The sequence below is a fragment of the Plasmodium relictum genome (genome assembly GCF_900005765.1).
Source record: "Plasmodium relictum strain SGS1 genome assembly, chromosome: 13".
NCBI classification, from domain to species: Eukaryota; Apicomplexa; class Aconoidasida; order Haemosporida; family Plasmodiidae; genus Plasmodium; species Plasmodium relictum.
Genome location: NC_041691.1, coordinates 1669446 through 1686659, shown reverse-complemented (window position 1 = coordinate 1686659; position 17214 = coordinate 1669446). Strand labels below are relative to the sequence as shown.

The 17214-nt window shown below is 17.0% G+C and overlaps 4 protein-coding genes across 4 annotated transcripts; 2 read left to right on the top strand and 2 right to left on the bottom strand.

Moving 5' to 3' along the window:
* Positions 1 to 3912: 3912 nt before the first annotated feature.
* PRELSG_1342800 (DNA repair helicase, putative) lies at positions 3913 to 7038 on the bottom strand (the record flags this gene model as incomplete). Its single annotated transcript, XM_028678966.1, has 1 exon — positions 3913 to 7038. The coding sequence occupies one exon, from the start codon at positions 7036 to 7038 to the stop codon at positions 3913 to 3915; it is 3126 nt and encodes a 1041-aa protein (XP_028536060.1).
* A 1668-nt stretch (positions 7039 to 8706) lies between these two features.
* PRELSG_1342700 (conserved Plasmodium protein, unknown function) lies at positions 8707 to 9225 on the top strand (the record flags this gene model as incomplete). Its single annotated transcript, XM_028678965.1, has 1 exon — positions 8707 to 9225. One exon carries the CDS (start codon positions 8707 to 8709, stop codon positions 9223 to 9225), a length of 519 nt encoding a protein of 172 aa, XP_028536059.1.
* A 1751-nt stretch (positions 9226 to 10976) lies between these two features.
* Positions 10977 to 12009, top strand: PRELSG_1342600 (40S ribosomal protein S8e, putative; the record flags this gene model as incomplete). The annotated part of the gene is made up of 2 exons (XM_028678964.1): positions 10977 to 11311; positions 11688 to 12009. The coding sequence occupies 2 exons, from the start codon at positions 10977 to 10979 to the stop codon at positions 12007 to 12009; spliced, it is 657 nt and encodes a 218-aa protein (XP_028536058.1).
* A 443-nt stretch (positions 12010 to 12452) lies between these two features.
* Positions 12453 to 17012, bottom strand: PRELSG_1342500 (cGMP-specific phosphodiesterase, putative; the record flags this gene model as incomplete). Its single annotated transcript, XM_028678963.1, has 14 exons — positions 12453 to 12533; positions 12609 to 12917; positions 13033 to 13776; positions 13910 to 14245; positions 14388 to 14497; positions 14633 to 14750; positions 14933 to 15022; positions 15106 to 15197; positions 15316 to 15431; positions 15530 to 15637; positions 15994 to 16097; positions 16201 to 16422; positions 16600 to 16705; positions 16810 to 17012. The coding sequence occupies 14 exons, from the start codon at positions 17010 to 17012 to the stop codon at positions 12453 to 12455; spliced, it is 2739 nt and encodes a 912-aa protein (XP_028536057.1).
* Between the last annotated feature and the right edge of the window lie 202 nt (positions 17013 to 17214).

Here is a 17214-nt window from a genome sequence, read left to right as displayed (position 1 = left end):
TTTATTCCACTTTAATTTATATATAATTATTATAGACAGTAGTAAATTATATATTTCTTTCCTTTATGTTTTTAAAAAAATAGAAAAATTAAGAGTTTTAAAATATATTTATATGATGTGCAATAAATATTTTTTTTTTTTTTTTTTTAAGCTAAGTTGTCTTTATTTAATAAATCTAATTTAAGATTTTTATAAAGTGACAGAGCGTACATTACTATTAAATAATTAATTAGTATTATAAACTTATTTTTTATTATTTAAAATTATCGTTATTCTCTACAAATAAGTAAATATGTGTTTAAAAATTTATTAAAAAAATACAGCAATTACTAAAAAAACAAATAATGCTTCAAAAATTTTTTTTTTTAATTAATTATTGTAGATTTTTTATTTAAAAAAATGAAAATAGTACTTATTTAATTTATTAAAAAGGAAATTTTATGCGCATCACGTTTGTTATAACTATTCTTTGTATTCACTATTATTATACTTTTAAAAAATAATTTCTAAATTGTTATAAATAAAAAAAGAAAAAAGAAATTTATTAAAAATAATCCATATTTAAAAGATACTTAAAAAAGATAAAAGGCTAATGTTACAATTTTTTTTAAATAAATATTTCAATACAATATTTTTTCATATTGAGGTATTTTAAAATTAACATGTAAAGTAAAAAAAGTTCAATTATAACTCATTATTAATTTTAAATATTAAAAATTCATAAAAAATATTCAAATTTATATAAAAAATATTATATATATATATATTTATAATATATTTTATGAGAATAATATTTCAACTTTGCATGAATTATCCTTTTTTTTTTTAAATGCTTATACAAAAATATTATAAAATTTTAATTATTTATTATAAATAGATATAATAAAGACTATTCTGTTTAAAAAAATTTCATTCGAAAAGTAGACATGAGGAAAAAAAAGTAATATTTATAAATATAGGGATAAATAGCTACAAATGTAGTTATGAAGAAAATTATGAAGATATTAGTTTGTAGTATTTGTAAATTCATACTTTTTTATGGGACAGTGTTTTATTTTTATTTATTTTATTTTTTAATTTTTTTAATTTTTTAATTTTATTCATAATAACTTAAATATTACAAATACTTCTAAATTATATTTTTCATGTTCTCAGATGTAAAATTGCTATATTAATTGAATTTTACAACGAATAATCATATAAGCATATACTATCTAATATGATTTAAAATCTCATTCTTTCATATTTTTTGAATAATTTATTTATGAATTGTATTTTTTAATTTTAAATAATTTCATTTTTTTTTTATTTTTATTTTATTTGAAGCTTACTCTTTTTTAGAGTTGTTTATGTTTTAGGTCTTTTTGAAACTTATTTGCATGCATTGAAAAAAAACATAAATAAAAATGAGTGAATGAAAATAACTGCATTAAAATTAAGAAAAAGACATTTTTATTTAGCTAAAATATATGAAGTTCACTTTTGCTTTTTTTTTTTTCTCTATTATTTCTTTCATTTCATTTTAAAATAAAATGGTGGAATTATTCGGGGGTATCTGATATAATTTTCAATTTTATTAAATTAATATTTTACTCAAAGAAGTATAAAAGTAGTATGTTTTTAATGTATCTTTTATATTTTAAAAAAAAGTTAAAAATTAAAAATTATTTTCTATTTTTAAAGACAAATCAATCATTATATTATTATGAAACTTTTTTTTTTTTTTTGGTGTTAAATTCGTTTAGTTCTGTATGTTTCTTTTAATATTCTACACACATACATAACTGTAATTATTTTAAGAAGTTTTTATAATTCGTTAGATATATATCTTTTATTGATGCTTTCATATTTTATTCATAAGTTCATTACCAACATTGATATGAATAAAAAATATTACTACATCGATAAAATTAAGTCTATATTATCTATTTTTTTTTTAACTTTATTATATTTTAATCATGTAAACGTTCTTTCTTGCTTCTAATGAATAAAAAAGAAAAAATTTATTTTTTTGTATGTATAGAGTTGTTTCATTTTGTTTTATTGTTCAATTTTTTGATACATAATTATATTTTTTTAGTACATACAGATAAGTAATGTTATATTTCTATAAAAAGAGAATTTTTTTTAAGAATAATGCATTTAAGTTAAAAAGTAATGTTTCTTTTCTTTTTTTTCTTTCTTTTTTTTTTTTTTTTTTATAACAAAAAATGTTAATGGATAATACTAAAAGAATAAAATCATATTTATCATCAGCAAAAAATTCAAGTTTAGAAGATATTACAAAAAATAATATAAGAGAAAAAAAAAAAGAGGATTTTTTAAAAAAATATGAAATTAATAGAAATGGTAAAACTAAAAAAGTAGCATACAAAGATTTTTATTTTTTATAGAAGTATGTTATCTAAATTTTTTTTATCAAATTTTTATTATAACTCTTCTTATATAAATAAAAGCTTTTTTGAAGTTGATATATATATATATATATATATATATATATATATATATATCATTTTTCCTTTTTCTCTAATTAGAAATTATACAAAAAATAAAAAATAATTTAAGAGAAAATTATTCTATTAATCAAACGAAACATAAAATTCAAAATATTTTAAAAGAACGGCATGGTACAGTTAAGACTAAAAATATAATTGAAAATTCTTATTTTGGTTACACAAACATTTTAAGTACAGCTTGTTGGTAAATAAAAAAATAAATACCTATATAAATATTTTAATATCATAATAGCTTTTACAATCTTTATTTTTTTTTAATTCTATTTACCATTAGGTATTTCAAATTATTTTTTTTAGCTTTCTTTATTGTGCTCCTTCTGTGCATTTTTATCCTTTTAGTAAAAATTTTGTATAGAAGAAGTAAAAGTAAAAAAAAAAAAAAAAAGGTAAGTATTAAAAAATATACAATAAAATAACTTTTTAATATATTTATAGGATAAATATTTACAAAAAATTATATAATTTTATTTTATTTTATTTTTTTGATAGTTGAGAAATCATAATATTGTAAAACACGCATTAGACGAAGTATTGTAATTTTTATCATTTTTATTTAAAATGAAATATTTATATATATATATATATATAATTTTTTGTCTTTTAAAGGATAATAATTTAAAACTAAAAGTGAATAAATTACGTTTATGAATTTTAAAATGCTTAATTCAAAACATATATTCTAGTATTTAATATTTTTTTTATATTTAAAAAAAGTATATACTAATCCTTTTAAAGATTATAGAAATTAATTTAAAAAAAAATTTTTAATGAGTTAGTAAAAATACAATATTAATTTTTTTTTAATTTTTTTTTTTTTATTTTACTTTATTTTATTTATTAATAACACGCTTTTAGGAAAAGTACTTACAAAAAAATATGGCCATTAACTTTTAAAATTATTTGATAAAATTTTTTTTTAAATTTAATTTTGAAAAAAAAAATTTTAAATTAAAATTTTTTTTGTTACATAAAAAAAAAAAAAAAATAAATGAATGAATAAAATAAAAAGATAACATATATTTAGTACTGTTAAAAATTTTTAAACTTAAAAGATATTACACTTTGGTTTTATAAATTAAATAAAAATTTAATATATATATATAGGTATTCAAAAATTTTATAATAAAAGGTTACAATTTCAATAAATTAAAACTATATATAAGAATAACTTTTATTATTAAATTTACCATCATACATAAATGTAACATTTTAATTACTGATATATATATATATATATATATATTTTTAAGAGTCATTTTTTTAGGTTATATTTAACTAAAAGTATTTAATTTAATAATTTATAATTTTATACATATAAAGAATATTTATTAATATATGTTAATTAAAAATGAAAGATGGATAATGATACATTTATATATGGTACTATATTTATTTATTAAATGATTTCTATTTTTTCTAATCTATAATTGTATACATATTTTTCTAATTCATCAAAATCATTTGTTTTCTCCTTGAATTTTTTTTGAAGAATAAAAAAACATTTTTCCTTTTCTTGTACAGGAAAAAAGTTATTAATTAATTTAATCAGAATTCTCCAAACATCTATTAATTGTTTCTCATTCATTATATCATTTAAAATAACATTTGAATTATTTTCATTTACGCTTTCATTTTGTTGTTTATTCGATTCAACAAAATTTTGTATAATTAATTCTAGAATTCTATTTATTAATATTTCATATTTATTTTCATTATTTTTTTTTTTCGTTTCCTTAATAAGCTCAAAAAATTTATCATATATATTTTTTGATAAAATCTCTCTAAAAGAAGCTATCAAAGATTTTGCATTATCTAATTTCATATTAATGTTATCCTCTTTTGTTTCAAAAATATTTTGTTCTTTACTGTCTACATAAATATCTTTTTCCTGGTTTTTCCCTTTTGTTATATTCTGTATCATACTTAAAATTTTTGGTTGATTTTTCATTTTTTTAGTAGGATTAAATATAAATTTATTTTGTGGTATTTCATGTTTATTTTTATTAGTTCTCTCATTTTTTACGTAACAATCCTGAAAATTTTTACCTATTTCTTTAATGGCACCTTTTTCTTCGTCCTTCTCTTTATTATAAATGGAATTCTTTTTATTTTCTTCCACACTCTGATCATTTAATCCTTTAAATAACTCAAAAAATTTATCTATATCACTTTGTATTTGTTCAATATCTCTATAAATACGAAAATGAGTTCTAACCCATTTTGATATTTCCCTAATTCTTTGATTATTAGAAAATCTAGAATCTAGAAAAAAAATTGCTCCATAATCATTTTTATGCCTAATAACTCTCCCTATTGATTGATTTATTGATCTCATGGCTTCTTCATTATACCATTTATTTCCTTTAGAAGGGATGATAGATGAATTGTTGTCATCACTTATTTCATAATTAAAATTGTCTAAGAATTCTTTTTTGAAAATTATTTTACTATCATATACATTACCATAAGGTAGACCACATATTATAACTCCTCTACAACAGTCATCTTTAAAATCTATTCCTTCTGATATTTTTCCCCTACAAACTCCCATGAGGATTGCACCTTTTTTTTTTTTTTTTATAATATTTTCATAATTGTTTAAAATTTCTTTTAAATCAGATGCTTTATTTGGTTCAATAAATATAGTTTTATAAGTATTTATTTTATCAAATATTTGGAATTTTTTCCAAGCATTAACTGTTTCAGTCATTGAACTATAAGAAGAAAAAAATATTAATACACCATATGGTATACATACAATTATATCAAATATGCAATTCCCCAACGCTTTTATATAATTCTCATTAGTTCTATTTTCATATGTAGACAATAAAATTTGGTTATTGTAATGTGTCATACATCCAACAAATAATTGATGGGATTTTATAACATGGTCATTTTCTAAAATGTGCTTAAAAGAAAAATATTTCCCACTCAATTGCCTAGAAAATGGTTCAATTGGTGATAAGGTACCTGAAGTTACAATAATAGAATTTACTTTTTCCTTTAAAATTCCACATAAACTAGCTGTTGCAGAAAAGCATAATAAGGAAATATTTTTACACATAGTATAATTATGTTTATCATATTCTATTTTTGTTTTATTTTTTGAAAATTTTTTCATTTTATCATATACTTTATCTGCACAATCGGAATATGATACTTTTTCTTCATTAATATATAACTGAAAATATTCTATGCAATTATTAACAATATCACTGAATAATATACCAAATGATTTTCGAATGTTATCTATAGTGGAGATATATCTATTTACATTATTTATATCCATTTGAGATAGTTTAAAATCATTAATATATTTATTTAATAATTCTATCATAGATGATAGTAATGTGTTGAATTTCTCAAAATTTTCTTTAGTAATATTTATGTTATTATTTTTAAATATTTCAAATATTTGTTTACCTTCATATGTTTTATGTTTTTCCTTAATTTTCTTTCTCTCATTTTTTTCTAATCGTTCATTGTTCAACCATGTTATTAATGCATTTATACTTCTATTCAAAATAAATAATTCATCAACATTTATCTTATCTTTTGCTTCTTTATCTATATCATTCACTTTATCTAAAACTGTTAAAGTAGCTTTAATTGAATCTAAAAAAAAAGATAAATCAGAATCTTTTATTTTGAATGAAACTGCTTCTTCTGCTACATTTTCAATATTATGTCCTTCATCAATTATTATTATACTATTTTCTAAGTTTAACTTTAATATTTTTCTAGTATTTTCTTCAAACAAATAATTATACGGTAATAAAATAACATGGCATTCATTTTGAATTTCTCTAGTAGCATAAAAAGGGCAAAAATGAATATTTTGGCCTATCGAATTTCCTTTACCTATTTCATTTAATGTTTCTACATCCATTGGTGTAGTAAATAAATGTTTTAATTTATCTAAATATTTTAATCCGTTATGGTACATGCATTCTCCACTTCTTCTAGTCCTTTTACACATATTATTTAGTAAAGTACCTTTATAATTATAATTAATATTATGAACACACAATTGGTCCCTTGAACCTAATATAGTAGTTAGTAATTTATACTTTTCATTATTTTTTATAAAATAAACGTTTTTTAATTCCTTTATTACTTGCTTTAACTGACTATGTGTTCTTGAAGCATATATTATTTTAGGGAAATCGCTAACTACTTTTTTCGGAGAATTTTCATTTTCTTTAAAATCAAATGAAGTATTTTTATTACTTTCAGTAATATTTATACTTTCAGAAAAATTCCCTTTTTTTTCTAAAATATCGACAAGATAACTAATACTTGCGCATAACAAGCATAATGTTTTACCTGTACCTGTTGGTGATTCTAATATTGCATTTTCTCTTTTTTTTAAAGCATTTAAAACACTTAACATATAATTATACTGGCAGTCATATAATTCATACGGAAAATAAACTTCTATATCATTAATGGTATAGTGATGATTTATATCTTCATTTTTTAATATTTTGTATTTTTTATGTATCTTCTGCTGTATCATAGTGATATTTTATTGAAATATATATAATTATTCTATTTGTATACTTTTATACATATATATATATAAATTAATATTTTTTATATGTACATATTAATCTACTATTTAAAAAAGAAGAGAAAAAAAAAATTTAATTGTATTATTTTATATATTTTAATTATTTAGACATTTTTTTAATTTTCTTTTTTATATGTTATTTTTTCTTTTATCTTTTATCTTTTTAATATTTATTTAAAATTAAAAATTATATATATATATAATTTATATGGCATAAAACTTAATTATTATTTTAAAATAAAAAATATAAATGTATGTTATTATCTTTAAAAAAAAAAAAAAAATACTCAAATTCCTGTCTCAAGATTAAAAAATTATATTTTTACTTCTAATTTTTTTATATCATTTTTTTTTTTTTTTTTATTGCTTTTTTTTTTTCATTTTTTCTTTTATCTTTTTTTATTATAATTTTACTTTAATCCATTCTTCTAATAATCATATAGAAAAAAATATACTATATGTATTTGTATACATTGTAGGAATTTTACTTTTTTTCCCTTTTAAAAATGGAATCTAATATTATTTTCTGCCTCAAAATAATAATATTTTCTCTTATTTTTCTTTTTTATTTAAAAAAAATAATATATTTGTTTACTTACATATAGCAACATATTCTCAAGATTATTCCTTTAAGCTAATTTTTTTCTATTCTTTCATTCAAAAATGTATATAAATTAATTTAAAGCATTATATATTTTCATAAATTATTAAAACAAAATATATAATAGAAAAAAACATATAGGTGATAAATTTTATATGTAATGTTAAAATAATATTAAAATACTAACTTTAATTTCTATTATTAGAAACAAAATATAGATTCTTTTCAAAAATAAAAAAAATCCTTTAAAAAAAAAAATATTTTAAAAATTATTTTACAACACTTTTTAAAAATCAATTTAAAAAAAAAAAAAATTTCGCTTATAAATATTATATAAATATAGATATTGATACTTATAATAAAACACGGTTTATTAAATAATTTTTCATTAAATAAACAAAGAATTAAAAATTTAAAAGATCTTTTATTATTTATTTATAATTATAGATAAAAATATTTTTAAATAGCCTATATATTTACAAAATATATATAATAGAAACATACATATTCACAAAAAACATATCTTATAAAACATAACAAATTGAAAACTTTTTTCAAAAAAAAATATTAAAATAATAAAGAAAAAAACGTTTTTAAACGAAAAAAATATATAAAAGAAATATAATAAAATAAAAAATAAATTACATTTAAAACTAAAAAAATAAAATATTTTAATATCTAAAAAAATGTCACTTTTAATAAATCAAAAATTTATGATTTTGGGATTTACATTTATTTTAAAAACATATATATATACATTTTTTTTTTGTCAATAATATTTCTTTTTTTATTACTTTTTTATAATTATTCATTATTCGTTGTTTTTCTTTTCTTTTCAATTTTCATATTTTTTTTTTTTTATAATTTCGTTAAAATTTTCTTTTTATCCCAATTTTTTTTTTCATTTCTATTATTTAAAAAATAAAAGAAAGTAAAAAAGAAATTGTTATATAACTTAAAATTTTGGAAATAAAGAGTAATTCAAAATAATAAAAATAAAAGTAAATGATAAAATGGATTGCAACGTAAATAATATACAGGAAATAACAAACATAAAAAATGTAGAAACAGAAGATGTAGATATAAAAGTGGTTAATACTAATCAATTAGAAATTAATGAATGTGATGAACTACAAAATGAAGTAAATAAAATGATTGAAAGAAATAGAATATATTTAAATGTTAAAAATGATAAAACATTTTCAAAAAATAAAGATAATAACACAATAAAACCTATTAGAAGGACATATAATAAATTTAAAAATACTTTAAAGAATAAAAATTTAAAGCAAATGACACAAGCTGGAAAAGAACTAGAAAAAAAAATGCTAGAAGAAATAAGTGAAAGAAGGAAAAAAAATAAAATAAAAAAGGAAAAGAAAAAAGCTAAAAAATTAGAAGGAGAATTGAAAGTGGGGAATATGACTGTCATTAAAGATATATCAAAAATTCGCAAATGTGATAAAAAAACAAAAAATAAAATATATAAATTATCATCCGAAGTTATAAATAAAATTTTAAAAAAAAATTAAAAATTTTACTCTATTTGGATAATTTTTTTATTATTTTTTATTTTTTAATATTTGTTTTTATTTTTCCTTCTAAAAATATGTGCTTTTATTATATATAATATATATATATACTCTTGCCCTTATTATAGTTTTTAAAAATACACTTTTTTTTTATATATGAATAAGATACTTTTTTCAGTTGTTTTTTCTTTTTTTATTTTCTCATAAAAAATTGTAACTCATCTCTTTTTTTTTTTTTTTAATATTTGATATTAAAAGCAAACTTATTCCTAAAAACTAATAATTCTCAAAAATGTAGCATAATGAATAAATAATAATTGAAATAACTTTTAAATAACACATATATATAATAAAATTTAGGTAAATAAAAAAAATAAAAAATTAAGAAATGATCTATAATACTTAACTCATTTTAAAATAAATAGATAAAAAGAAAAATAAAATTATTTAATATTACCATTATCCCATTTTTATTATGTAGAAAATAAAAAATTTACTTTTTACTTCATTTTTTTTTTCTAATTATAGCATGAATTGCTACTATTTTTCTTGTTTGCATACTCATTCACACAAAATAAAAAAAAATAAAAAATTAAGTAAAAAAATAAACCTTGTGGGAAGGATCATTTGTACATAATTGTATATTGCTTTCAATTTATAATAAATTAAAAAATTGAAAATAAAAGATTTTATATATTCCAAGACTTTTTTTTTTTTTTAATTTACTTCTTTGTAAAAATGATAATGGCATTTATTATGTATCTTGTTTTTTATTGAACATTTTTTATAACCCCCTCAAGTTACTACTTGAAAAAGCAATTTTATTATGTAAATAATATATATAATTAAAAAAAAAGCAGAGAAATATATTACAAAAAAAAACATATTATATAGAAATAAGTGCATTATTTTTATTTTTATTTTGTAATTCTACATTTAATATGTATAAAAAAATAAATAAATGTATATATATATATTCCATTATTTTTTCATACATGATTTTTTTTTTTTTTATTTTAAAATATTTTCAAGTATTATTTGCATACATATATTTTATTTTATTTTTCTTTTTTTTTAAAAAAAAAAAAAAAATAAAATAAGAAATTTTAAAAGAATTGTTATTTTTAATCATGAGTTCATTTTATTTATAATTTAAAGGAATTAAACAATAGATAAATAATTAAAAAAACAGAATTATAAGTATATTTATTTAATTTTTAATAAGGTAAGAAAAATTATTTTTTAATTTATATGAAAACAAAATGAGATAAAAATAATATATTTTTAAGAAAAAAACTTTACATTAAATATAAATATATATGTTATTCTAAGAAAAATATTCACATGCTTATTTGTTTGTATTTATTATATTTTATGTAAATTCTTTTTTATATATTAAAGTGTTTTTATGAATTTATTGTTGTTATTTTTTAATATCATTGGAAATTTTTATTTTTTTATAATTTCTCAATTATTGTTTGATAATATATAAAATTTTTTTCATATATATGAATATATATGTTAAATATGATAATATAAAAATAGAAATTAATTTTTTTTTTTTTTAAATATATACATAACAAGAGAAAGTTTCATTTATATTTTTTATAAACAAGAAAAAAAAAGTGTATATTTTTTTTATTAAAGTTAAATATATTTTATATTAATATCTCTGACTTCTTCAGAATTAATAAAAAAGTGATATTAATTTAATATAAATTATAATTTTTTTTTTTTTTTTTTGTTATTAGATGGGTATTAGTAGAGATGGAAGACACAAGCTTCGCTTAACCGGTGGAAAAAAGAAAATTCATAAAAAAAAGAGAAAATATGAATTAGGTAGACCACCTTCAAATACGAAATTAGGAAGTAGACAAGTTCACATAGTTAGAGGAAGAGGAAGAAATTATAAGTATCGTGCAATTAAGTTAGATTCAGGTAGTTTTTCATGGCCATCTTTTGGTATATCAAAAATCACGAGAATTATTGATGTTGTTTATAATGCATCAAATAATGAACTTGTTAGAACAAAAACATTAGTAAAAAATTGTATTGTTTTAATTGATTCTCATCCATTTACAACATGGTAAATAAAATAGTTATTTTAAAAAAAAAAAAAAAGAATGTTGCATTTGTGTTATTTTATTTTATTTTTTTTTTTTTCTTTTAATGATGAAAAGAATATATGTTTTATAAATTCCTAAAAATAAATTTGAGGAAATTATATATTCATTTAGCTGGAATTACCGACTGAATAAAGAAAAAAAAAAAAAATACAAAAAATATAATTTATATTTATCTTTGTTTTTAATTATGAAAATAATATATGTCTTATAAATTCCTAAAAATTAATTTAATGAAGTTATGTATCCATTTAGATGGAATTATCTACTGAAAAAATAAAAATATATATATATATATATTTTATTAATACATGTATATATACATTTTCTTAATAATAGGTATGAAAATACATTTGGCGTGCCTCTAGGGAAAAAAAAGAAGACAAAAGCAGAAGAAGAAGGCAAAGAAGAAAAAAAAACTGATGAAGAAAATAAAGAGGAAAAAAAAAATAATGAAAAAGATAAATCTTATGCAATAATTAAAAAAATAGGAAAATCAAAACAAATTGATCCAGTACTACTTGAACAATTTAAACAAGGAAGAGTTTTAGCTTGTATTAGTAGCAGACCAGGACAATGTGGTAAAGCTGATGGATATATTATTGAAGGAGATGAATTATTATTTTACAAGCGTAAAATGGACAAAAAAAAAAGAAATTAAGAAAATATCATATATATTTAAAGTATTTTTTTTTCTCATTCAAAAAAAAAAAAAGAAAAAATGTTATTTTGTGTAATATAATTCTCATATATATCTTTTTTTTTTATTTTTAATAATTAACAAATGATATATTTATATATATATTTATATATATAGATGCTAAACATTTTAATAGATATAAAATTAAAATTTATTTAAGAGAATATACTTTTAGCTAATTTTTAATTAAGATAATACTTTGAAAGTATAAGTAAAATGCTTATAAATGGGTAAAAAAAAAATATAAAAAAAAAATTCTAAATAATAAAAAAATAAATGAAAAATCCAACAGAATAACTCAAGGGCAAATAATAAATAAAATGTTCCACAAGTGAAAGGATATATTTATAAATAAATAAAAAAGTAATATATCTTTACTTCTAGTAAAATATATATATATCTACTTAAGTTATCTTTAATACATCTTCATCTTTAATTTTTCCAGTTGCATAAAACTTAATAATATTGATTAAATTTTTATCATTCTGCAAAAATAAAAATAAAATAAAATAAAAAACATATATATATATATATATATATATATGCATGTATAATATTACCTCCCATTTGTTAGAATTATATTTTAAATTATTTAAACAATATTTTTGTATAAACGAATTACTTTTAATACTGTTGCTGCATGTATTCTGCGAATAATTTTTGTTTTCATTAAATATTTTACTATTAGAACTATGAACAAATACTTCAATAATTGTATTTTCTTTTTTTATTATATCTTTATCTTCTTTGTTGATATACTCAAAATAACTTTTCACATCATTATTTTCATTTATTTCTTTTTTTTTACTTTCAGTTTTAATTACATTTTCAATATGTAACAACTCTAGAAATGTGTCTTGACAAATAAACTATAAAATAAAAAAGTAATATATATATATAATTTTTAAATCGTAAAAATAATTATATTATTTGGATTTAAGCAGAAAAAAAAAAATTGATAAAATTTTTTTTTTAAATATATACCTTAATAAATCCAACTTGAGAATCAGGAAATTTGTCAATCTGATTGAAATCGTAAAATGGCATTAAAGGTATATTAAATATTTTTTCTTTTTCTCCTTGCTCATATGACTCTAACATTAGATTAAGAACAAAGAGTAAATGAATATTAAAAGGTTTGCATGTATGAGCTATGTCAGAAGCTTTAATACATAATTTAAGGAAATTGATATTATCACTTTCATTTCCTAAAATAGAAAAATCTTCTAATTTGCTCCTTATTTTTATAATAGATAAAAATTCAAAGTGATTGGCTAAATCTGTTGCTAATATTAAATCAATTACTGTTTGTCTAATTAATCCAAATTCATCATTTGTTAAGTTAAATAAAAAATTATTGCATGATTTTTTTAAATAAAAAAAAGTTAAAGAAGAATGATAACTTTCTAATATTGACACATCATTATAATGAATGGATAAACTGTGATTTATTTTTATTAAAAAAGAGTTTGTTAATCCAGGGTGACCAACATCATGGCATAAAGTTGCAATAACAATACTTATTTGTTTATACATGTCTAGAAATTTATGTATATTCATATTATTTAGTATACATATCATATTTTGGCAAACATCAGAACCATGTAAAGAATTATGATATTTATTTGATGAAAAATAAGACGATTTTACGTCATATAAAAAATTATATACGAAATAATTTGGGCATTTCAATATTTCTAAATAATTATTAAGAAAATATAATCCAACCTAAAAAAAAAAAATAATATAAACATATATATAAATTAAATTTTTCAAATGCATAAATATAAAGAATTTATCTAATTTATTATATTTTATCTTTTTTATTTTAATTTTTTTTCCTTTTTTTTTTCTTTTTCACCCCTATAAGTGTATTGCTTTTTAATGAATTATGAAGATTAAATATATTGAAATTCCAATCTTTTCCTATACCATTAAATGTATCATTTAATGAACAATTAATTCTTTTTATCTTTTTAATATAGTTATTATAATTCTTTTTATTCAACTTCCTAGAATTCTTTTTAGTTTTCTCATGTAAATCAATTTTAAAAAGATCATTTATTAAATTAATTTTATCACCATCCTTTAAATTTTCTATAGCATCTTCAAATTTCTCTATGTCCTCGTAACTTTCAACTTGGATTTTGTAACCATTATTATATTTTAATCTTATTTCTTCAATACTTAATGGTACCTAAAAAAAAAAGTAAAAAATGATACACAAATTTCCTTTCAAATGTTTACTCTTTTCTTTTATCCCTAAATCTAGATTATATTGTTATAATAATATTTTATTATTTTTTCTTTTTTCTTTTTTTAATTATTTTTTTACTGACTTTTTTATGCAAATCATAAGTGTTCATAGATGTTTTTTTATTATTTTTTTTTGTGTATATTATATTAAAAAGATGTTCTACTATATTTGTATCTTCTTCTTTTTTATTAGCTAATAAAAAAAAGTAAAAAATTTAAAATAAATACGTTGAATTATGTTATATTTTTTTTTTTTTTAAATATTTAAAATAGAAACTTTATTGAATCATTATATTATATTTTTATATTAAACATTTTCTTGGTTTACTTATTAAGGCGTTTTTATCCACTGTTAATAGATTATCTATTTTGCTAAGTTTAATAATACATTTTTCTATATCTATTCTTGCTTGCAGTAGAATCTCATACAAATCTTGAGATTTTAACTAAAAATATTACAATTAAAAAAAATATTAAATAGGGAATATAATTTTGAAGAACTGATATTTCTAAATAGTTAAGCTCAAAAAATTAAACAAATAGAAAACATTGTAGAATTATAAAGAAAAAAATAAAATAAAATAATATTACAATAATTATTAGTATAATTTATATTTATTTTAATTACCATTAAAAACTTAATTACATTGTTAATTTTAATTATTGTAGCATTTAAAAAAAAATTTACTTCATCGTAAGCATTAGAACAATTATTTTCCTAATAAAAAAAAAATTTTAATTTTTATATCTTTAAAATTTTTTTTTTTTAAAATAGATATAATATTTTTAAGAGTTTTATACAGTTTCTACTTTTCTATATAGTTCATTTTTCTCTTCTATATTTTTTATATTTATATATTGTAAACGAGTTTTTCTTTCTAACATTCTCTTCCCTATAAAATAAAATGAACAAAAAAATAAAATTTTTGTATATTTTCAATTTAATATATGTGTAATTATTTAAATTGTTATATACATATTTTATGAGAATTTATATATATATAATAATACCTAATAGTGCAATTACTGATAAAGTAGTGGAAAAGTAGCTCTGAGTGAACGAACTATAAATAAATTTTTCTTTAATATTATGAAATGATATAGAAATGCTAAATGCTATTGGTGCTCTAGTAATAATAGAATAATATGAAATATTAATAATCAATTTATATATAAAATATATATATATAAAAAAATATTATCTTCTCTTTTTTTTTTATTTTACGTTGCACAAATTGGCCATAAATAAATAGAGCGGATAGGAATAAATAATACCAAAGCAAAATATAATAAAAATAATTCTAGAATATGTGAAAATTCTAACATATAAGAACTTTGTAGAAAAAAAAAAAAAAAAATAAATGGAAATAATTTAATTATCTAAATTGTTAAGATAAAAGAAATTTTAGAACATATAATTATTCTTTATTTTATATATTTGTCATTTTTATTTACATTAAATTTTATCATTTTAATTTATATAAATCAAAAATATAATTTACTATATATTAACTATCATTATTATTATTATTATTATTATTATTATTATTATTATTATCATTATCATTATTATTATTATTATTATTATTATTATTATTATTATTATTATTATTATAATATTATATTATACTATATTATATTATATTGTATCACATTGTATCATATTATTTTTTTTTTATTTCTTTTTACAATTCACACAAATTATCTAGAATTTCTGTATTTAAGAATTTAGTACAAGGATTTGTAATAAAATAACTCATATTCATAAAAGAGAAGACACATGATATAATATTCTACAAAAAAATTACATATGTATTTGTATGAATTTATAGTAATTTATAAATAGAAAAAATTATAAATTTATAAACTAACTTTTTAATTAAAATAAATTATTACTTCTAAGTAATCTAAAAACTTTTTAATATAAGTGCTTATATATAAGAAGAAAATACAACAAGGTAAAAATATAAGTCTTGCAATTGATAAAAATTGTATTTTACTACTTTTATCTTTAAAATAGAAAATTTCTGAGAAAAATATCACATTTATTAAAGTATTTGTTAACGATATTATTATGGAACAAATACAAAAAATTCTCAAAGACCTAATTATATCTGTCTAATATTCAAAAAAAAAAAATTATTATAATTTTTTTTTTTTTTTATTTAATTTAAAAATAAGAAAATATATTACTATTTCATATCAATTTTTATTTATTAATCATCTATATTTATATATATATATATATTTTTTTTTATTTCTTTTTTTTCTTTTTTAAATTAATATGTTTTTTACTCGTAAATAATCTGCAAAATCTTTTTCATCACTATTTTTTTTGAAAAACAAGTCAATAGAACCACATATTTTTGGTACATATTTATATAATTTAGCAAAAAATGTCCTAATTAAAATAAGATTAAAAAAAAAATATATATATATATTAAAATATAAATATTAAATTTTAGAAAAATTTTTAGATTAATTTTATTTTATTTTTATATTTACATATTCAATGTATCATGGTGAAAGTAGGATATAATATTGTTTTTAATTTGAACTTCATTTGAAATGTTAGACACATATTTGTTGGAATTAAAATAATTTAAAGATGAGAATTTTTTTAAACCTTTTTTAGCTCCTAAACTATTACTTTTTTTATTTTCTACATTAGTTTTATCAGCATTGTAAGAGTTATTCTTGATTAACATTTTTACAAAATTCACAAAAATATAGTTGAATCATAAAATAAAAGAAAAAAGGTAAAAATGTATATGCAGGCAGATTTTCTTAATAAAAATATATAAAAATTACTTTTATATTATTTTTTTTAAATTCTTAATATTAAAAATGCTTAAAATTACATAATATATATATTTATAATGTACATGTGCAACTTGTGTAAATATAGGA